A 23,732-nucleotide genomic window follows, 5' to 3' on the forward strand; every position below is an offset into this window, starting at 1 on the left:
TGAAAGCTGCTGGGCATTTTATGCTGAGTGCATTCCAAGTTGGATGCAGAAGTCTCATTAGATGTTAAAGGAGGCCCAGGGCAGTGGCTCACACCTGTAATCCCAGCACTTTGAGAGGCCGAGGCAGGTGGATCACCTGAGGTCAGGAGTTTGAGACCAGCCTGGCCAACATGGTGAAACCTGTCTCTATTAAAAATACAAAAATTAGCTGGGTGTGGTGGCGGGCACCTGTAATCCCAGCTACTTGGGAGGCTGATGCAGGAGAATCACTTGAACCCGGGAGGCAGAGGTTGCAGTGAGCCAAGATCAAACCACTGTACTCTAGCCTGGGTAATAAGAGTGAAACTCCATCTCAAAAAAAAAAAAAAAAAGATATTAAAGGAAAGAACTTTTCATACCCAGCTTGTTCTAAACATACTTCAGTTTCCCAATAACTGAATGGAGTACCAGTGTTTAAATTTAAGCTAATTAAAATGAAATAAAAATTTAAAATTATGCTAGCCACACTTCAAGGGCTCAAGAGCTATGATGTGTGTTTAATACATTGGACAGTGTGAGGGTAGATAGCACCCGATAAGCAGCATTAAGAACATAAAAAATGTTTATTGAGCCCAGGCACAGTGGCTCACACCTATAATCCCAGCATTTTGGGAAGCTGAGGTGCGAGGATTGCTTGAGGCCACAAGTTTGAGACCAGCCTGGGCAACATAGTGAGACTCTGTCTTTACGGAAAATAAATGTAAAAATGAGCAGGGCATGGTGATGCACCTGGTGAGTAGTGGTCCCAGCTACTCGGGAGGCTGAGGTGGGAGGATCATTTGATCCTGGGGGTTTGAGGCTGCAGTGAGCCAAGATCATGCCACTGCACTCTAGCCTGGGCAACAGAGCAAGACCTGTCTCAAAAAAAAAAAAAAAAAATATATATATATATATATATATATATAGACTCCATGTGACACACCAGCTTCCTTGCCTTCTGCCATGAGTAGAAGCTTTTTGCACCATGCTTCTTGTACAGCCTGCAGAACTGTGAGCTAAATAAACCTCTTTTCTTTAAAAATTTTAAAAAATTTATATATATACATATATATTTATTGAGTGAGCAAATGAATGTCAAGTCTTTTTTTTTTTTGAGACAGAGTCTCGCTCTGTTGCCCAGGCTGGAGTGCAGTGGCGCGATCTCGGCTCACTGCAAGCTCTGCCTCCTGGGCTCGCGCCATTCTCCTGCCTCAGCCTCCCGAGCAGCCGGGACCACAGGCGTGTGCCACCATGCTGGCTAATTTTTGTGTTTTTAGTAGAGACGGGGTTTCCTGAGTATCTGGCACTAGAGGTGCCCACCACCACGCATGCCACCACACCTGGCTAATTTTTTTGTATTTTTAGTGGAGACGGGGTTTCACCATGTTGGCCAGGCTGGTCTCTCAGGCAATCCTCCTGCCTCGTCCTCCCAAAGTGCTGGGATTACAGGCATGAACCACCACACCTGGCCCCATTCATTGATTTTCTAGGATTATGTGAGTTAATAGGTATAAAGGACTAAAGACAGTTTGTTGCTGTCACATGTAAACCTTTACTAAGTGCTGGCTGCAACAAACATTTGATGAAGCCTTTCTCCCATCGTGCTCTCATTTTCTTGCTAATGAAATGGAAGGATTGTCCCAGATGATTTTGAGTCCTCCTTTGAACTTGATTGTTCTGTAGTTATATTTATTTAATGTAAATTTTCCGTTTCCTCTGTGTGTCTCCCTCTCCACGAGGCAGGTGTTCCTGTGAAGGACCTCCTCGCACACATCCTTCCCCAGTCTTCATCGTCCACACTTAAAATGCCCAACTCACTCTCTTCCTCTGTCCTGCAGGGCAATATCTTCTCTCTACACCAACGATGGTGACATGGAAGCTCTCGAGGCTGACCTGAAACGTCGATTTACCCGACAGGAGTGGGACTTAGCTAAGAGCCTACAGAAAACCATCCAAGCAGCAAGGTCTGAGAATTACTCTCTGACCGACTTCTGGGCCTACATGGTTATCTCCAAGCAAACCAGAGAAGTAAGTCATTCCCAGCTGGGGTCCTGGGGTGGGGGGAGGAACAAGGGGTCTCAGGGTGTGGGGTTACCAAAGATCCTGACCAGCACCACCTTTTAAGTCCGTCAGGACTTTCGAGGCATCAAAATATGGGCACTTCGGTTGATGCCTCAAAACTAAAGTATATCAGGATTACTGTGGTTGCAAGTGACAGAAATGGACTCTGATTCGTTTATGCGAAAAATAAAGTGATACGATTTACTAGAAAGATACACAGACATCCAGGGCAAGAAGAACAATCAGGACTTATGATGGAATAAGGCAGAAATAGGGAAAGTGTCAGACCCAAGACAACTTTCCTGTCCATCTCTCCTTGGCCATTTGATGTCTTGAATTCACTATTTTTATTTTATTTTATTTTATTTCATTTTATTTTTGAGACAGGGTCTTGCTCTGTCACCCAGGCTGGAGTGCAGTGGCGAGATCACAGCTCACTGCAGCTTCGACCTCCTGGTCTCAAGCAATCCTCTTGCCTCAGCCTTTTGAGTAAGCTGGGGCAACAGGCGTGCACCACCATGCCTGGCTAATTTTTAAATTTTTTTTGTAGAGACAGGGATCTTGCTATATTGCCCAGGCTGTTCTCAAACTCCTGAGCTCAAGCAATCCTCCAACTACTGGGTTGAAGTGATCCTCCCATCTCAGCCTCCCGAAGTGCTGGGATTATGGATATGAGCCACTGCTTCCAGCCTATCCTAACACTTTGGGTTTTTGTTGCTTTTGTTTGTTTTGTTTGTTCTTGAGACAGGGTTTCACTCTGTCGCCCAGGCTGGAGTGCAGTGGTGCAATCAGCTCACTGCAGCCTTGACCTCCTGGGCTCAAGCACTCCTCCCAGCTCAGCCTCCCAAGTAGCTGGGACTACAGGCACACACCACTGGGCCTGACAAATTATTATTATTATTATTATTTTTTTTTAGAGACAGGGTTTCACTTTGTTGCTCAGGGTGGTCTCCAAATCCTGGGCTCCAGTGATCCTTCCACCTCAGCCTCCCAAAGTACTGGGATTATGGGTATGAGCCACTGCACCTAGCCTATCCAAGCACTTTGGGTGGCCAAGGGGGGAGGATTGCTTGAAGCCATGAGTTCGAGACCAGCCTGGGCAACATAGCAAGAGCCTGTCTCTATCAAAAAATAAATTAGCCGGGCATGGTGACATGCATCTGTAGTCCCAGCTACTTGGGAGGCTGAGGCAGGTGGATTGCTCGAGCCCAGGAGGTTGAGGCTGCAGTGGGCCATGATTGTACCACTGCACTCCAGCCTGGGTGACAGACTGAGACCCCTCTAACAACAAAAAAAAGTGGCCTACGTGCAGAGGTTCCACCCTGTGGGACCCACATGCCTCCTTCACACTTTGTCTTGGCACCTTCTCCCAAAGCTGCCAGAGTCTCATTTGTCGAATATGAAGGAGCCTGTGGAAGAGGGAACACTACCCTACCCGATATTTGCAGCCATTGACAACGACCTGCAACCTTCCTGGCAGGAGGCAAGAGCACCAGGTAAGCAAACATTTAGAGGGAGGGAGAGGTAGTAAGGGATGGAACGGCACGGAGTGAAATGGAAGAATGTTTCCCTGCCCTTCCCTTGGGGAGCCAGGAAGAGGGAAGGGCTCAGGATTGCAGAAAACAGGGTGCTCAGCTTAGAGGAGAGAAGAGGGAAGTCCCAGAAGTGACCAGAGGACATGCACTTGCTTCGCATGGATCAAGAAAACCTTTAAGAGGCCAACATGGTGGTTCACGCTTGTAATCCCAGTGCTTTGGGAGGCTGAGGTGGGAGGATTGCCTGAAACCAGGAGTTAGAGACCACCCTAGGCAACATAGTGAGACCCCATCTCAAAACAACAACATTAAAAAAAACGAAAAACGAAAAACAAAACCAATAAATTAGCCAAGCATGGTGGCAGGAACCTGAAGAATCTACCCAGGAGACTGAGGCAGGAGGATCACTGGAGCCCAGGAATTCAAGGCTTCAGTGAGCTGTGATTGCACCATTGCACTACGGCCTGGGTGACAAAGTAAGACCCTGTCCCCCCAAAAAGAAGAAAGAAAAAAGAAAAGAGAGGAGAGGAGGGACAAAAGAAAAAAAGGAAAGAAAACTGTAATAAGGGATGTTTGAAGGACGGCGGGGTGGGTGGCGGGGGGGGGCTGTCTCTCACTTTCTTTTTTTTTTTCTTTTGAGACGGAGTTTCTCTCTTGTTGCCCAGGCTGGAGTGCAATGGCACGATCTCGGTTCACCACAACCTCCGCCTCCCAGGTTCAAGCGATTCTTCTGCCTCAGCCTCCCGAGTAGCTGGGATTACAGGCATGCGCCATCATGCCCGGCTAATTTTGTATTTTTAGTAGAGACGTGGTTTCTCCCTGCTGGTCAGGCTGGTCTCGAACTCCTGACCTCAGGTGATCCACCTGCCTCGGCCTCCCAAAGTGCTGGGATTACAGGCGTGAGCCACCGCGCCTGGCCGTCTCTCAGTTTTTAGATGTCTTCCTTCTCCATAGGTCCAATTATCACCCAAATGCTGGCAGCTCTCCAGACATTCCAGTTTCTCTTTTGAGCTCATCTCTCTCCTGAGATCCAGACCTTACCCTATTTCCTAAGCATAAAATGCACTCACTTGTTCAGCAACTGTGTCCTGGTTTCTCACAGCACATCAGGCAATGTTACCAGTTACCTGTTGTTGGACATCTCCCGGCATCTCAAGGCTCAGAAGCCCCCAGTGTGAATGGTGTTTGTCTATTTGTTTGTTTGAGACAGAGTTTTGCTCTTGTTGCCCAGGCTGAAGTGTAATGGCACGACCTCGGCTCACTGCAACCCCTGCCTCCCGGGTTCAAGTTATTCTCCTGCCTCAGCCTCCCAAGTAGCTGGGATTATAGGCATGCGCCATCACGCCCGGCTAATTTTTGTATTTTTAGTAGAGACGGGGTCTCACCATGTTAATCAGGCTGGTCTCGAACTCCTGACCTTAGGTGATCCACCCACCTCTGCCTCCCAAAGTGCTGGGATTACAAGCGTGAGCCACCATGCCCGGCCATGAATGTTTTATCTCTCTCCTCGGTGCGGATCCTTGTACTGTTTTCTCACCAGAGCAGATACAGCTGACTCCGTCCTTTCCATAAGCCCCACAAATTCAGTCCTTTCCAGACATAGAAATCACCCCCTCATCATTTTCATCCTTTGTGCTCTTCTACATCACCCCCAGACCAGGTCTCCCAGTCTCCTGGGAGACTCTTGTAATCAGTTCCTCACTGGCCCGCCCAGCCCAAGCTGTCCACCTCCTTTCCTGGCTGCCTGATGGAAGTTTCCAGGATGAAAATCTGATCATGTCATTTTCTTCCCTGGAATATTCTAATGACTCACATTGGAATCATGCATTAGATTTATGCCCACAGACAATCCTCTGTGCAATCGTGTGGCTACACTCTTTCTTTGCACTCCAGGATTCCATGGAGTTGCAGCCACAATGAGACGGAAGAGAGAGGCAGGGCTGAGGGTTCAAGCTCTGGAAAATATTGGAAACAGGCTGCTGTGGAAGTTATGAGCTGCCACCAGCAGCATAAAGTCTCAGGTCTGAGGATGAGATCCCCAGTGGTTACTGATACCACACCGTCCATCTCTAACATTCTCCTGTCATGGTTGTAATTCCTTATTAATAGATTTTTTTTTTCCTGCACACCCACTACGTTCCAGGTTCTGTGCTGGGACTCACTTGCCCTTGTATTTCCTCTGCAGAGACCTGGTTCGAGTTCACCCCTCACCACGCTGGCTTCCCTGCACTGGGGGCCCGTGTTTCCATAACCCACTTCGGAAGCAAATTCAAGAGGGGAAGACTGGTCAGAACTCACCCTGAGAGAGACCTGACTTTCCTGAGAGGTCAGCGCTGGGGTCAGAGGGTATTAAAAGGGGGTGGGAAGTGGAGGAGAGGCAAGAATTTTCCTCCTGAGGGTCTAGTTTGCCCAGCTCTTAAATTTCTGGGGGGAAAGAAAAGGACTTGGTAAGCTTCCAGAAAGAGGAATGGTGTGTTCCTCCTGCTGAGTCTTCAGTGTCTCTCAAAGGTCTCCTTAATGTGGCAGATACCTGATATCCTACCAAACAATCCAGGAGAGGGAGCTTAATAGAGGGGCTCAAGTCCAGGGCTGTGGCTTCCAATAAGCAGGTTCAGAATGTGTTTGGGATTACATGGTGCTTTGGGAGGCTGACATGGGAGGATCCCTTAAGACTGGGAGTTTGAGACCAACCTCGGCAACATAGCAACACTGTGTCTCTACAAAAGATTTAAAAATTAGCCAGGCATTGTGGCATGTGCCTGTGGTCCCAGCTACTCAGGAGGCTGAGGCAATGGAAGGATCACTTCAGCCTGGGAGTTCAAGGCTGCAGTGAGTTATGATTGCTCCACTGCGCTCCAGCCTGGATGACAGAGAAAGATCCTGTCTCAAAACAAACAAAAAACCAAAAAACTAGAATGTGTTTTGGGCACCAGCAAAGCAAGGGGCATACAATTTTTTTTAAGTAGGGTATTTCCAGAAAAAATTACAACAAAAACCAAAAACAATCAAAACAGTCATAGTGAGTAAAATCAGAACTTGATTAAATGTCCTTGACTGTAGCTTATACACTGGTATCACTTTTAGTTGTGGCTTCATAATCTTCTCAGCACTCAGGGTCTGAAGGCTTTACCCTGCTGAGCAGACAGCTCCCCTACATGGGACCAACCATGCCAGCTTGAAAAAGTAATTTGTGTTACCTGAGCCTCGGTTTTCTCATAGGCAAAGTACTTATCTCAAAATGTGGGTGTGAGAGTTAGGTATGATCCACAAGTAAAACACTCAGCCAAATGCCCAGCACATGATAGGAATTCAAGGATGGTTGAATCTCCATGATTTTAGCATACACTTTTGAGACACTCTAGGAGCCTGATACTATTTTAAATGCAGGGGATTCAATCATGAGCAGGACAGTGAAGGCTCGTTCCCTAATGAAGTTTGCACTCTAGGGAAGGAGATGATGAGTGAACACACACAAAAATAAGTACATATTATAATGGCAGATCATAGTAAAAGCTATCTTGAAAAATAGTTCATGGTAAGGGACTGGAGAGTGACAACAGTATTATTTTTAATTGATGGTCAGAGCTTCTGACAGGAGATGGCCTTTGAGCATGGACCTGATGAAAAGTGAAGCCATGCAGATATCTTAGGGGAAAAGCATCATGGACGAGGGAAAAGCAAATACAGAGACCCTATATTAGTCCATTTTCATACTGCTATAAAGATACTACCCGAGACTGGGTAATTTGTAGACAAAGGAGGTTTAATTGACTCACAGTTTCACATGGCTGGGGAGGCCTCAGGAAACTTACAATCATGGCAGAAGGTGAAGGGGAAGCAAGAACCTTCTTCACATGGTGGCAGGAGAGAGAAGAGCAAACCAAAGAAGAGCTACCCAACACTTATAAAACCATCAGATCTCGTGAGAACTCCCTCACTATCATGAGTACAGCATGGGGGGAACTGCCCCCATGATCCGATTACCTCCCACCAGGTCTCTCCCTCAACATCTGGGGATTACAACTCAAGAGATTTGGGTGGGGACATAAAGCTTAACCATATCAGACCCTAAGCCAGGACCATGCTTGTCTTACTCTAGAACCAATGAGAAGAACAGTAAGGCTGGAGCCTCCTGAATGAGGCTGGGAGAGAGGGCTGGAGAGGTAGGCAGGGTCCAGATCGTATGGGATCCTGAAGGACACAGATGAAGTGTAGTTTGGATTCCAAGTGCAATGGGAGAGCCAGGGAGGCAGTTTAATTAGGGTGGTGACCGATTCAGTTTATATTGTAAAAGATCTCTCTCTATCTCTCTCTCTCTCCGAGCATGGATTAGGGGTGGGTGTGTAAACTTAGAAGTTGGGAGCAGTTGAGAAGCTAATGGTCCTGGTGACAGATAATGGCAGTTTAAGGTTGGGTACCAGAGTGGATATGGGAGGGAAGTGGATGGACTCTGGAAACCTGGAGACAGATGAAGAAGAATTACACCTGGATTGGATGTGGAGAGTAAGGAGAATCAGAGATGACATCAAAGGTTTCAGCTTTGGCAACCTGGTAGATGGAAGGGTGTTCTCAGGGGAGGAGAATGAGGTAGGATGAAGGGGATCTTCCCCCTTTCTCTGGTCTGGACAGAAGGGGTCCTTTACATTGCCAAGCCTGGCTCCTGTCTCCTATCCCCACCATCTCTTTGCTAAATCTGGTCTTGGGCATCAGATATTCTGAAATTGTCACTCCCAGCTACTCCCTATAACATTATTATTTCCTTGGATGTATGTATCACCTACTGAAGTGGTTCTGTACATGTCTCTTATCCCTCCCCTCACACACCAGGGTGCTTTTTATTTATTATTATAAAATACACATAACATAAAATTTGCCATTTTAACCATTTTAAAGTGTCGAGTACAGTGGTATAAATACAATACATTCATAATGTTGTGCAACCATCACCACCATCCATCTCCATAACCCTTTTCATCTTGTAAAACTGGAACTCTACGCCCATTGAATACTAAGTCCCTGTCACCCCCTCCCTTAGCTCCTGACAACCACAATGCTACCTTCTGCCTCTATGATTTTGACTACTCTGAGTATGACATGTAAATGGAATCATGCAGTGTTTGTCTTTTTGTGTCTGATTTCACTGAGGAAAATGACTTTGAAGTTCATCCATGTTGTACCATGGGTCCAAATTTCCTTCCTTTTTATGGCTGAATCATATTCCATTGTACGAATATACCACATTTTGCTTATCAATTCATCCATTGATGGACACATGGATTGCTTTCACCTTTTGGCTGTTGTGAAGGAAGCTGCCATGCACATGGGTCTATGAATATCTCTTTGAGACCCTGCTTTCAATTCTTTTGGGTATATACTCAGAGGTAGAATTGCTGGATCATGTATGTGGTAATTCTACTTTTAAAATTTTGAGGCCGAGTGTGGTGGCTAATGCCTGTAATCCCAGCACTTTGGGAGGTCGAGACGGGTGGATCACCTGAGGTCGGGAGTTGGAGACCAGCCTGACCAACATGGTGAAACCCCATCTCTACAAAAAATACAAAATTAGCCGGGCGTGGTAGTGCATGCCTGTAGTTCCAGTTACTCGGGAGGCTGAGGCAGGAGAATCGCTTGATCCTGAGAGGCGGAGGTTGCAGTGAGCCGAGATCATGCCATTGCGCCCCAGCCTGGGCTGTCTCAAAAAAAAAAAAAAAATTTTTTTTTGAGGAATGACCATACCATTTTCCACAGTGGCTGTACCATTTTATATTCTGCCCAATGGTGTACCAGGGTTCCAATTTCTCCACCTCTTCATCAACACTTATTGTTTTCTGGGGTTTTTTGGATACCAGCCATCCTAATGGGTGTATCTTTTTTTTTTTTTTTTTTGAGATGGAGTCTCACTCTGTCACCCAGGCTGGAGTACAGTGGTGTGATCTCTGCTCACTGCAACCTCCCAGGTTCAAGTTATTCTCCTGCCTCAGCCTCCCGAGTAGCTGGGACTATAGGTGCATACCACCAGGCCTGGCTAATTTTTGTATTTTTAGTAGAGATAGGGTTTCACCATGTTGGCCAGGCTGATTTTAAACTCTTGACTTCGATTGATCCACCCACCTCACTCTCCCAAAGTGTTAGCATTACAAGCGTGAGCCATCATGCCTGGCTGATTATTCATTTTTTATGTCTCCCTGTATGATATACAAATGTGTTTGGCTAAAAGTCACTAACCAACCACAGTGTCCTGAGGAAATGTGGGATTAATTTTCTCACAAAAGAAAAAGACAGGCCAGGCACCATGACTCACACCTGAAATCTCAGCACTATGGGAGACCGAGGTGGGCAGATCACTTGAGGTCAAGAGTTCGAGACCAGACGGGCCAACATGGTGAAACCCTGTCTCTACTAAAAAAAATACAAAAATTAGCAGGGCGTGGTGGCGCATGCCTGTAATCCCAGCCAGTCAGGAGGCTGAAGCAGGAGAATCACTTGAATCTGGGAGGCAGAGGTTGCAGTGAGCCGAGATCACACCACTGCACTCCAGCCTGGGCAACAGAGCGAGACCCCATCTCAAAATAAATAAATAATACAAAGATAGGTGGCTGGTGACATTGGTTTAGCTGTGCGACATTAAGCAGAAGGACCCAGGTTTATTCTGGGTTTCTGCTCCTCCATCCTTAGCATATTAACTGTCACCCTCATGCTGAACTCCTCCACACCACAGGATGGCTGCTGCATCCAATGAAGCTGCAACTTTTTTTTTTTTTTTTTTTTTTTTGAGACAGAGTCTCGCTCTGTCACCCAGGCTGGAGTGCAGTGGTGCAATCTCGGCTCACTGCAAGCTCCGCCTCCCGGGTTCACGCCATTCTCCTGCCTCAGCCTCTCCGAGTAGCTGGGACTACAGGTGCCCGCCACCATGCCCGGCTAATTTTTTTGTATTTTTAGTAGAGACGGGGTTTCACCGTGGTCTCGATCTCCTGACCTCGTGATCCGCCCGCCTCGGCCTCCCAAAGTGCTGGGATTACAAGCGTGAGCCACCGCGCCTGGCGTTTTTTCTTTTTTTAAAGTCAGGGTCTCTCTCTGTCACTCAGGCTGCAGTGCAGAAGCACAGTCATAGCCCAATACAGGTCTCGAACTCCTGGCCCCAAGCGATCTTCCTGCCTCAGCCTCCCAAGTAGCTGAGACTAGAGTTACATGCCACCATACCTGGCCTGCTCCTTCTGAGAAGGAGAACAAGCACTTTGCAGAAGTCCCCCCAGCAATGCGCATGGACCAGAGCTTGACCTTCCCCTAGCTGCAAGGGAGGCTGGGAAATATTTGCCCTTCCTGCCTGTGTGCTGAGAAGTGTTGGCATGGAAGGGAGCTTGAAATGGCCTTGGGGTAGCCAGTCTACAGTGCCTGGCTGGCTCCACCCATAGAAGGTTTGTGAGGACAAGGACCTTATCTGTCTTGTTTATTGCTCTATTCCAGCAGCCACAAGAGCGCCGGGTGCCCACTAATTGCTTCATAAATATTTATGGAATGGAAGAAAGATCTTTCTTCCTGCTGCAGATCCCTGCACTGCTTTATGCCAGTCTGCTGGTGCTTTGAATATCAAGCATGACAGTCACGTGATGGAGAATGTTTGAATTTTATTGCTCTTTTCTTGGCAGGTTTATGGGGAAGTGCTCTTGGTAACATTGAAGTCATTAGGGAATATATTTTTGGTGAGTATTTGGGGGAACAGAAAGGTCAAAGCCTAGAGATATTTTATGCAAGGAGATTCACAGTACTTTTCCTACTCATGGCAGAAGAGAGACCTGTATGTAATTGTTCTAGCAACTGCATTTCCTGACATCTATTCTCATATAATTGGGCAGCCAGGATGACCACAGAGTGGATGAGAGTACAGACCCCGTTGGAAGGAATGTTGCTCTGGTACATGTGAGCTTTGTGACCTCTGAAAAGTTACTTAACCTCTCTGTGCCTCAGTTTCTGCCTCTGTGCCATGTGGGTGATAATAATAGTAGTTATGAATATTTGATGAGTTAATTCATCGAAAGCTCGTAGGACAGTGCCTGGTAGATAATGGCACCCGGTAAACATTAGCAATCATTACCTGGTCCCTCATTTAACATTTAACCCCTTCAGTACCCTAAGAGGCAGATGCTTTTGTCCCTTCCATTTTGCTGAGATCCACCAAGTCGTGGGAAGGATGCTTAACTCACCCACACTGCTGGTCAGTGAGTGCAGACGTGGGGATCTGTAGGAGAACTGGGTGGTGGATCTCTAGGGGAATAGTGTGGTGGTTCTGATACAAAGCCTGTCTGCCTGGATCCACATCCCGGCTCTGCTTCTCCTGCATTGCTCACTCTGGAAAGCTGCTTAAATTCTCTGTGACCCAATTTCCCCTTCCTAAAATGGAGACAATAGTACGTAGTCCCAGTCTTGTATATTTGATGTGGGGTTTAAATGACCTCATGTATGGAAAATGCTTAGAGCCAAGCCTGACACGTGGGAGTGTTTCATTATATGTTAATCTTATTTTTAGGATCATTATTGAGTTCACACCCTGAACCACTCATCATTCTAAAATGCATATTCATGGGACCTCCTGTGTGCCAGGCACTGTACTAGTTCTTATGCTTTGACTTTTTTTGTTGTTTGTTTTTTTGAGACAGAGTTTTGCTCTGTTGCCCAGGCTGGAGTGCAGTGGTGTGATCTCAGTTCACTGCACCCTCCACCTCCCAGGCTTAAGCAACTCTCCTCCCAAGTAACTGGGACTACAGGCGTGCGCCACCATGCCTGGCTAATTTTTGTATTTTTGGTAGGGACAGGATTTCACCATGTTGGCCAGGCTGGTCTTGAACTCCTGACCTCAAGTGATTCACTGCCTCAGCCTCCCAAAGTGCTGGGATTACAGGCGTAAACCACTACGCCCGGGCTGATGTTGTTCTTTGACATTGGTGTTCACCATAGCTTGGTTAAAAACAAACCTTAAAAGGGTATCTATCTATCTCCAACCTCCAAATGGTTGACTAAAGGTGTGAGATGGGTCTGAGTGTTACTTCTCCAGTGGGTCCGCTAAGCTTTCTCTCTAAAAAACAAAAACAAAACTCCTGATATGTAGTACGTAAATGTTCCCATTTCCTGTGCTGTAAATTCACCAGTTCCTGTGGTGTAAATGTTCCCACCATGGCCAACTTCAGGCTACCAATGTGAGGTCACTGAGCACAGAGTTGGAAGAGAGGTGCAAAATTGGCTCTCGAGCACCATTGGCTGCCATTGGAGCCCATGGCTGCCATTTCTATTAATGAAATATCCCTGCAGGTCATCTGTATTTTTTATATTATAACTAGGGACTTTGTTGTACAGATAAACATTCCCCCTGCTTCTACTCTTCTGCAGGTGCAGGCCAGTTAAGGAATCCTCGGACCCGGCAAGGTAAGCATCCTACTTCGTCGTGAATCCCTGATGATAATGTGGACCGCACACTTGCTTGAGGCCAGCCATTGTCCTAGGAACATTACATGTATGATTCATTTGGTGCCCATTTGAATTCTTTATCTGGTATTTCAAAGACTTCATCTTGATTTGGATCTACTGCTGGAGAGGTAGTGTGATCTTTTGGGGGTGCTGTAGAACCATTTTTGTCGTATTACCAAAGTTACTTTTCTGATTCCTTCTCATTTGAGTAGACTATTTCTTTTAATTATTCTTGAATTTATGTTTGATTTGACTGTGGTTTTTTTTTTTTTCTTTTTTTCCACTTAAGGATGTGACTTTAATGTCCCTAGCTAATTATAGCCTAATTTGGTCCTTGGTGCTTTCAGGGGTGAAGACTGTAAGAATTCCTTGGATATAGGCAGTCTTTGTGAGATGGCTTTCTCATATGCTGGTTGTAGAAGCGATGTGCTCACTGTGTGAGCAAGTTCACTGTTGCCTACAGGGCTGGAATGGTAGAAGTCTCTTGAAGCTTAACTCTTTCCCCACAAGGCATGCACTTTTTTCCCCGGTATTTTATTGACTGGTTTGATGGTTCAGGCTTCAGGTCTGTAGGGGAGTGCATAGGACGTGATTGTGGCCAAAGCATGTGAGTAAATGCAACACCCAATGGTGAGCAAAGGTCCCAGCCTTGACAGAGGTGGCGGGAGGAGCTCTCGCTGAGTTGCACCGAGACTTTTTTTTTTTTTTTGAGACAGAGTTTGGCTCTTGTTGCCCAGGCTGGAGTACAATGTCATGATCTTGGCTCACCCCACAACCTCCGCCTCCCGGGTTCAAGCAATTCTCCTGTTGCAGTCTCCTGAGTAGCTGGGATTACAGGCACTTGCCACCGTGCCCAGCTAATTTTGTATTTTTAGTAGAGACGGGGTTTCTCCATGTTGGTCAGGCTGGTCTCGAACTCCCGACCTCAGGTGATTCGCCCTCCTCGGCCTCCCAAAGTGCTGGGATTACAGCCGTGAGCCACCGTGCCCGGCTGTGCACCGTGGTCTTATCAGGCAGAAGAGTTGGAGCCACCTCAGCTCCCCTGCCAGGTCAGCCGGAAAGCCATCCACCTCTCAGACACACTCGTGATCCAGTGCTCCAGCTATTCAGATCAGACAGGCACCTCTTTTCATCTGTAGGAATGTCGGTGTTCCAAGTAGACAGGAACTGTGAATCTGTCTCTTGTGCAAGCCTAAACCTAGAGGGGCTCCTCCTGCGGGGATGCAGTCACGCTGATGTGTTCCAGAAAGGCTGTCTATAGTTGCACCCATGCTGAGCTCCCATGGGAGAAACCCCAACTGTGCCTGTGGTGATGGAAGAGAGGGGAAAGACATCCCCTTCTCCAAGACCCTTCACGCACACCAGGGCTGTCTGATGGTTGGGTTAGAGCTGTGGGCTTTCCATGCTGAGCCCAGCACTGAAACTGTGTCCCTGCTGAAAGAAACTTCCCACCAGCAGAAAGATCTGATTTTCAAGGCCTGCTGTCCAGATTCTTTTGTCCCATGGGGTGTTGCCTTGATGTGGTGCACTCCCCATTCCCCTAGGATAGGAGTCACTGGGCACCAGACTACAGTGAGTGTTATTGTTCCTCTGGGTCTAGCCACCCAGTGAAGCTGCCACACTCCAGGCTGGTTCTTGGGAATGTCTCCAAGGAATCCGGTAATGTCACCTGTCCTCAAAACTCCCAGCAATGGGAAGCAGCGCCAGTTCTAATGGGGGTGGCAGGAGAGAGACACAGGCTCTGTGATATGGACAGCCTTAGTATGTTGGCTTCCTTGAATGCTTGTTATAGTAGTAATGAACTGATCACGTGGACAGACGCAGGACCTCCTGGTTAGCCAGAGTGGTGCACGCAGTGGTGATAGCTGAGGACATACAGCCATTTTCTCCTTCCTGGGCGCAGTGTTATCCTACCAGGAGATGCTGTCATGGACTGTGTTGGTTGGCCTCCACCCAGCAGGTGGAGCACCAGCTGCAGGAGTAGCAGTGGGATGTTCACTTGCCCTATGTTGCCCAGGGTGGCTACTCTTGTTTCTCAGGCAATGGGCAGAGCCACAGGGTTCCCAAAAGTTTCTGTCCTTTGTATTAAGCCACCAGGACGGGTAGCAGGGCAAAGCCAGGTGTGGGCTGGGTCAGGCAGTTTTGTGCTCTAACTCTCCCTGTGCAGGGCAAGCAGCAGCTCCTGTGGGTATCAGGGGGTGGGGGTGGTTTTCAGACCCATGTGCTGATAATCCAGAGAGGAATATTTCTGCCTCTGCTGCACAGAAGAGTTTGTGCAGGGAGTGGGGAGTAGCAGGTGGCAGTAAGCCCCACACAGATCCCACACACTTGGTGAGGCAGATCCCTTCCCACCCTGTTCCACTGGCAATGGTGAGCTAAGTTCCAGGCAGCCTGCCCTCAGAACGTGCAAATGCCCCCAAGTCGTAAGCTTTCCCTGCAGAGATAGCAACCACTGCTTTCAGGCCATGCCCCTCCCCATCTGTCCCACCTAGCCATGTGCCAGGGTCCTGCACACGTGTCTGCAGCTTGCTTTTCATTCACCCCATGTGAGTGGAGAAGATCACCTCCACCCACAGTTATCTCATGAAACCCAGCTGGGGGCTTCTTTCAGCCTGCAACCACCACCTGAACTTTTTGGCTGACCACTACAGGGTGCCCTGTGAGGAACAATAAGGAATGGCTTCCCTGGGTCCATACTGGGATCTGGGAGTGCACACAGGGTTCTTCCCACAGCTCCTACTTATATTCCATGAACCTCCCCAAGTCATATCCTGCACTGAATAGGGTTAAGGCCTTGCCCCAGAGACTGGACTTTCAGGCTCCCTGGAGTGGTGGGGGCATGTATCCTGCAGACAGTCTTTCCCCGTCTCACACCCTGGGGACTCGCAGCCCTTCACTTGAGTCACAGTATACGCTGCAGCCTGTCACTTCCTTCAAAGGGACTGTGGATTCCTTCAGATTTCCTGTCTAATTCCTGAATCGGATTTCCTATCCAATTCCTGAATCACTTCTCAAAAAAAAAGTTCACAGTGTGAATCTCTACACAGTGTTTTGTCCTTCCAAGTGGGAGGGGTATGCTAGCAATGCCTCTAATCCAACATGTTTGCTGTCTTGCTCTTTTGTAGCAGGACAACAAGGACTTTCCAGAAGTGCCCCCATCAATCTGCATAGGCCAGAGCTTGACCTCCCCCTAGCTGCAAGGGAGGCTGGGAAATATTTGCCCTTCCTGCCTGTGGGCTGAGAAATGTTGGCATGGAAGGGAGCTTGAAATGGCCTTGGAGTAGCCAGTCTACAGTGTCTGGCTGGTTCCACGCATAGAAGGTTCGTGAGGACAAATCTGTCTTGTTTACTGCTCTATTCCAGCAGCCAGAAGAGTGCCGGGTGCCCACTAATTGCTTCATAAATATTTATGGAATGGAAGAATGATCTTTCTTCCTGCTGCAGATCCCTGCAGTGCTTTATGCCAGTCTGCTGGTGCTTTGGATATCAAGCATGACAGTCATGTGATGGAGAATGTTTGAATTTTATTGCTATTTTCTTGGCAGGTTTATGGAGAAGGATTGTTGCTCATATTAGAAGGATTGGAAACCTTTTTTTTGGTGAGTACTTGGGGAACAGAAAGGTCAAACCCTAGAGATATTTTATGCGAGGAGATTCACAGTACTTTTCCTGCATGTGGCAGAAAAGAGGCCTGTGTATAATTGTTCTAGCAACCATATTTCCTGACATTTATTCTCATATACTGAACATTGATTATGGGCAGCCAGGAAGACCACAGAGTGGATGAGAGTACAGACCCCCTTGGAAGGAATGTTGCCGTGGTACATGTGAGCTTTGTGACCTCTGAAAAGTTACCTAACCTCTCTGTGCCTCAGTTTCTGCCTCTGTGCCATGTGGGTGATAATAATAGCAGTTATGAGGATTAAATGAGTTAATTCATCAAAAGCACATAGGACAGTGTCTGGTAGATAAAGGCACTCAGTAAACATTAGCAATCTGGCTGGATGCAGTGGCTGACACCCATAATCGCAACATTTGGGAGGCTAAGGCGGGCGGATCACTTGAGGCCAGGAGTTCAAGTTTCTGATCCTGGCCAACAGGTGTGTGGAGCTGGTGCCTGCTACTTCCAGGCCTGGCTACAAAAGGCCTTCTGTGGCCCTCCAGCTCTCTCCTCTCATGGAACAGACAAGGAGACCTTGTGCCAAGAGGAGAAGCTCTTAAACCTGGGAGGCGGAGGTTGCACTGAGCTGAGATCGCACCATTGCACTCCAGCCTGGGCAACAAGATGCAAGCTTGGCCTGGCGCAGTGGCTCATGCCTGTAATCCCAGCACTTTGGGAGGCCTAGGCGGACAGATCACTTGAGGCCAGGAGTTTGAGCCCAAGCTAGGTAACATGGTGAAAATGCGTCTCTACTAAAAATACAAAAATTAGCCAAGTGTGGTGGCTCATGCCTGTGATCCCAGCTACTCGGGAGGTTGAGGCACAAGAATCGCTTGAAACCAGGAGGCAAAGGCTGCAGTGAGCTAAGATCACACCACTACAGTCCTGTCTGGGCGACAGAGCAAGAGTCCATCTCAAAAAAAAAAAAAAAAAAAAAAATTGGTATTTATTACCTGTTCATCATTTAACCCTTTGAATACCTGAAGAAGTGGATGCTGTTGTCCCCTCCATTTTGCTGAGAGCCACCGGGTCATGGGAAGGATGCGTGACTCACCTGTGTAACTGGTTGGTGAGTGCAGACACAGGGATCTATAGGGGAATTGTGCGGTGGTTCTGATCCAAAGCCTGTCTGCCTGAATCCACATCCCAGCTCTGCCTCTCATGTGTTAGTGACCCTAGAAAGCTGCTTAAATTCTCTGTGAAAAAAAATTAAAAAATAAAGAAATGAGGGGCTGGGCGCAGTGGCTCACACCTATAATCTCAGCACTTTGGGAGGCTGAGGTGGACAGATCACCTGAGGTCGGGAGTTTGAGACCAGCCTGACCAACATGGAGAAACCCCATCTCTACTAAAAATACAAAATTAGCCGGGCATAGTGGCACATGCCTGTAATCCCAGCTACTTGGGAGGCTGAGGCAGGAGAATCGCTTGAACCCAGGAGGTGGAGGTTGAAGTGAGCTGAGATCGCACCATTGCACTCTAGCCTGGGCAACAAGAGCGAAACACAGTCTCAAAAAAAAAAAAAGAAAGAAAAAGAAAAGGAATGAAACAAACAACAAAAAAAAAAAAAAAAAGAAAAGAAAAGCAACAACAGCAACAAAATTCTCTGTGACCCAATTTCTCCTTTGTAAAATGGAGACAATAGTGCATAGCCCCAATCTTGTATATTTATATCAAATAAATGTAAATGTACATCAAATATACAAGATTGGGACTATGTACTATTTGATGTGAGGTTTAAATGACCTCATGTATATAAAGTACTTAGAGCAAAGCCTGACACATGGGAGTGTCCTCTTAAATGTCAATATTATTTTTGTTATCTCTTGTATTGTTAGAAAAAGCAAGCCAGGGCCAGGCGCGGTGGCTCATGCCTGTAATCCCAGCACTTTGGGAGGGCGAGGCGGGCGGATCACGAGGTCGGGAGATTGAGACCATCCTGGCTAACGGTGAAACCCCGTCTCTACTAAAAAATACAAAAAATTAGCCGGGCGTAGTGGCAGGTGCCTGTAGTCCCAGCTACTCGGGAGGCTGAGGCAGGAGAATGGCGTGAACCTGGAAGGCGGAGCTTGCAGTGAGCCGAGATCACACCACTGCACTCCAGCCTGGGTGACAGAGCAAGACTCCATCTCAAAAAAGAAAAAAAGAAAAAGAAAAAGCAAGCTGGGCACAGTGGCTCACACCTGTAATCCCAGCACTTTGGGAGGCTGAGGTGGGTGGGTCACTTGAGGTCAGGAGTCCGAGACCAGCCTGGCCAACATGGTGAAACCTCATTTCTACTAAAAATACAAAAATTAACTGGGCGTGGTGGTGGGCACCTGTAATCCCAGCTACCCGGGAGGCTGAAGCAGGAGAATTGCTTGAACCAGGGAGGTAGGGGTTGCAGTGAGCCGAGATCACACCACTATACTCCAGGCTGGGCAACAGATCAAGACTGTATCTTAAAAAAAAAAAAAAAAAGAAAGAAAGAAAGAAAAAGAAAAAAAAAGCAGACAAAATTTATTTACTGACAATTCAAAAATTTGTAAAAGATGAAGCAGAAGCTCGACCTAACCGACGTGTATCAGGACTCAGCTTTCTATCGTATTTTCAGCACGTGGAAAAATTGAATTTTGATTTGATCTCAAGTAAAAATTTATAACATGTACAATATTTTAATTATAGGGATCAACTCTGCTGCTATTAGGTAATAATATTTTTAAATATTATATTAAGATTTTTTTGTTTTTTGAATTTTTACTTCAATAGCTTTTGGGGTACAAGTGGTTTCTGTTACATGATGAATTATGTAGTAGTAAATTCTGAGACTTTAATCCACCAATCAGTGTATGTTTTAGAGTATGTTGCATTCAATATGTAGTTTTTTTGGTTTTGTTTTTGAAACAGTCTCGCTCTGTTGCCCAGGCTGGAGTGCAGTAGCAAGATCTCGTCTCATCGCAACCTCTGTATCCTGGGTTCAAGTGCTTCTCCTGCCTCAGCCTCCCTAGTAGGTGGAACTACAGGCACGTACCACCATGCCCGGCTAATTTTTATATTTTTAGTAGAGATGAGGTTTTGCCGTGTTGGTCAGGCTGGTCTCGAACTTCTGAGGTCAAGCAATCTGCCCACCTCGGCCTCCCAAAGTGCTGGGATTACAGGCATGAGCCACCACACCTGGCCCCAATGTGTAGTGTTTTTTTGTTTTTGTTTTTGTTTTTTTGAGATGGAATTTTGCTCTTGTTGCCCAGGCTGGAGTGCAATGGCGCAATCTCTGCTCACTGCAACCTCCGCCTTCTGGGTTCAAGCCATTCTCCTGCCTCAACCTCCCGAGTAGCTGGGATTACAGGCATGCCCCACCACGCCCAGCTAATTTTGTATTTTCTTAGTACAGATGGGGTTTCTCCATGTTGGTCAGACTGGTCTCGAACTCCTGACCTCAGGTGATCCACCTGCCTCGGCCTCCCAAAGTGCCGGGATTACAGGTGTGACCCACCACTCCTGGCCCCAATGTGTAGTTTTTTTATCCCCATCTCCCTACCCTCCCCTTTCTGAATCTCTGAAGTCCATTATGCCACTCTGTATGCCTTTGCATACCCATAGCTTAGCTCCCACTTATAAGTGAGAACATGTGGTTTTTGGTTTTACTTTCCTGAGTTACTTCACTTAGAATGATGGTCTCCATCCAAGTTTCTGCAAAAGACATTATTTTATTCTTTTTTATGGCTGAGTCATATTCCATGGTGTTTATATACCACGTATTCTTTATCCACTCATTGGTCAATGGGCACTTAGGTGGGTTCATATCTTTCTTTCTTTTTTTTTTTTTTTTGAGACAGTCTCACTCTGTCACCCAGGCTGGAGTGCAGTGACACCATCTCGGTTCACCGCGAGCTCCGCCTCCCAGGTTCACACCATTCTCCTGCCCCAGCCTTCTGAGTAGCTGGGACTACAGGCATCCGCCACTGCGCCCAGCTAATTTTTTTTTTTTTTTTTGTATTTTTAGTAGAGACGGGTATTAGCCAGGATGGTCTCAATCTCCTGACCTCATGATCCTCCCACCTCGGCCTCCCAAAGTGCTGGGATTACAGGCATGAGCCACCATGCCCGGCCGGTTCCTTATCTTTCAATTGTGAATTGTGCTGCTATAAACACACATGTGCATGTGTCTTTTTCTTTTTCTTTTTTTTTTTTTTTGAGGCAGAGTCTCGCTCTGTTGCCCAGGCTGGAATGCAGTGGTGCAATCTCACTGCAACCTCCAACTCGCGGGTTCAAGTGATTCTCCTGCCTCAGCCTCCCAAGTGGCTGGGACTACAGGTGTGCACCACCACATCCAGCTAATTTTTGTATTTTTAGTAGAGATGGGGTTTCACCATGTTGACCAGGCTGGTCTTGAACTCCTGACCTCGAGTGATCTGCCCCTCCTCGGCCTCCCAAAGTGTTGGGATTACAGGCGTGAGCCACTGCACCCAGCCCACAAGTGTCTTTTTCATATAATGGCTGCCTTTCCTTTGGGTAGATACCCAGTAGTGGGATTGCTGGATCGAATGGTAGATCTACTTTTAGTTCTTTGAGGAATCTCCATACTGTTTTCCATAGAGGTTGTACTAATTTACATTCCCACCAGCAGCGTATTAGTGTTCCATTTTTACCACATCCATACCAACATCTATGGGTTTTTTTGAATTTTTATCAATGGCCATTCTTGTGGGAGTAAGATGGTATCTCATTGTGGCTTTAATTTGCATTTCTTTAATGATTAGTGATGCTGACCATTTTTTCATATGTTTCTTAGCCACTGGAATATCTTCTTTTGAGAAATGTCTATTCATATCGTTGGGATGCTTTTCGGTGGGATTATTTGTTTTCTTCTTGCTGATTTCTTTGCGTTCCTTATAGGTCCTGTATAATAGTCTTTTGCGGATGCCTAGTTTGCAAATATTTGCTCCCATTCAGTGGGTTGTGTGTTTACTCTGATAATTATTTCCTTTGCTGTACAGAAGCTTTTTAATTTACTCAGGTCCCGTATATTTATTTATTTATTTATTTATTTTTGAGACGGAGTCTCACTCCATCACCCAGGCTTCAGTGCAACACCACGATCTCGGCTCACTGCAATCTCTGCCTCCCAGGCTCAAGCAATTCTCCTGCCTCAGCCTCCTGAGTAGCTGGAATTACAGGCATCCAACACCATACCTGGCCAATTTTTGTATTTTTAATAGAGATGGGGTTTCATCATGTTGGTCTGGAACTCCTGACCTTAAGATCCGCCCATCTGGGCCTCCCAAAGTGCTAGGATTACAGGCGTGAGCCACCCTTCCCATATATCCATATGTTTATTTTTGTTTTTATTGCAGTTGCTTTTGGGCTCTTGGTCATGAACTCGTTGCCTAAGGCAACATCTAGAAGAGTTTTTCTGATGTTATCTTCTAGAATTTTTATGGTTTCTGGTCTTATATTTAAGTCTTTGTTGCAAATTCACATTTAATTTGTGAGTTGATTTTTGTATAAGGTGAGAAATAAGGATCGAGCTTCATTCTCCTACATGTGGCTTGCCAGTTATCCCAGCGCCATTTGTTGAATAAGGTGTCCTTTCCCCCACTTTATGTTTTTGTTTGCTTTGTTGAAGATCAGTTGGCTGTAAGTATTTGGCTTTATTTCTGGGCTCTCTATTCTGTTCCATTGTTCTACATGTCTAATTTTATACCAGTACCATGCTGTTTTGGTAACTATAGGCTTGTAGTATAATTTGATTGGGTAATGTGATGCCTCCAGATTTGTTCTTTTTGCTTAGTCTTTGCTTTGGCTATGAGGGCTCTTTTTTGATTCATATGAATTTTGGGATTGTGGCTGGGCATGGTAGCTCACGTCTGTAATCCCAGCACTTTGGGAAGCCAAGGTGGGTGGATCACCTGAGGTCAGGATTTCGAGACCAGCCTGGCCAACATGGTGAAACCCTGTCTGTACTAAAAATACAAAAATTAGCCAGGCATGGTGCATGCACCTGTAATCCCAGCTACTTGGGAGGCTGAGGCAGGAGAATCGCTTGAACCTGGGAAGCAGAGGTTGCAGTGAGCCAAAATCGGCCATCGCACTCCAGCCTGGGTGACAGAGCGAGACTATGTCTCAAAAAAACAACAACAACAACAAAAAAAAGAATTTTAGGATTTTTTGGTTCTGTGAAAAATGATAGTATTTTGATGGGAATTACATTGAATTTGTAGATTGCTTTTGGCAGTATGGTCATTTTCACAATATTGATTGTACCCATCCATGAGCATGGGATGTGTTTCCATTTGTTTGTGTCATCTATGATTTCTTTCAGCAGTGTTTTGTAGTTTTCCTTGTAGCGGTCTTTCACCTCCTTGGTTAGGTATATTCCTGAGTATTTTATTCTATTTTTTTGCAGCTGTTGTAAAAGGGGTTGAGTTCCTGATTTGAATCTCAGCTTCGTCATTGTTGGTGTATAGCAGTGCTACTGATTTGTGTACATTGATTTTGTATCCTGAAACTCTACTGAATTCATTCATCAGACCTAGGAGCTTTTTGGATGAGTCTTTAGGGTTTTCTAGGTGTACAATCATATCATCAGTGAACAGTAACAATTTGACTTCCTCCTTACCAGTTTGGATGCCCTTCATTTCTTTCTCTTGTCTGATGGCTCTGGCTAGGAATTCCAGTACGATGTTGAATACAAGTGGTAAAAGTGGGCATCCTTGTCTTGTTCCAGTTCTCAGGGGGAATGCTTTAAATTTTTCCCTGTTCAGTGTAATGTTGGCTGTGGGTTTGTCATAGATGGCTTTTATTACATTGAAGTATCTCTCTTGTGTACCGATTTTGTAGAGGGTTTTAATCATAAAGGGATGCGGAATTTTGTGAAATGCTTCTGCATCTCCTATGATTTTTGTTTTTAATTCTGTTTCTGTGATGTATCACATTTGCTGACTTGTGTATGTTAAGCCATCCCTGCATTCCTGGTATGAAACCCACTTGATCACATCATGGCAAATTTCATGTTACCA

The 23,732-nt window shown here is 46.3% G+C and overlaps 1 protein-coding gene across 1 annotated transcript in view; it reads left to right on the forward strand.

Moving 5' to 3' along the window:
* PLA2G4C (phospholipase A2 group IVC) overlaps positions 1–23,732 on the forward strand; it is a 59,062-nt gene that overhangs the window by 8,495 nt on the left and 26,835 nt on the right. Inside the window, exons 6-11 of the mRNA XM_063614905.1 lie at positions 1,857–2,046; positions 3,455–3,575; positions 5,800–5,940; positions 11,261–11,314; positions 13,002–13,031; positions 16,619–16,672. Of these exons, the coding sequence (XP_063470975.1) occupies positions 1,857–2,046; positions 3,455–3,575; positions 5,800–5,940; positions 11,261–11,314; positions 13,002–13,031; positions 16,619–16,672 (590 nt within the window). The remainder of the gene's footprint in view (positions 1–1,856; positions 2,047–3,454; positions 3,576–5,799; positions 5,941–11,260; positions 11,315–13,001; positions 13,032–16,618; positions 16,673–23,732) is intronic.

Source organism: Symphalangus syndactylus, chromosome 13 (assembly GCF_028878055.3).
Source record: "Symphalangus syndactylus isolate Jambi chromosome 13, NHGRI_mSymSyn1-v2.1_pri, whole genome shotgun sequence".
NCBI lineage: Eukaryota > Metazoa > Chordata > Mammalia > Primates > Hylobatidae > Symphalangus > Symphalangus syndactylus.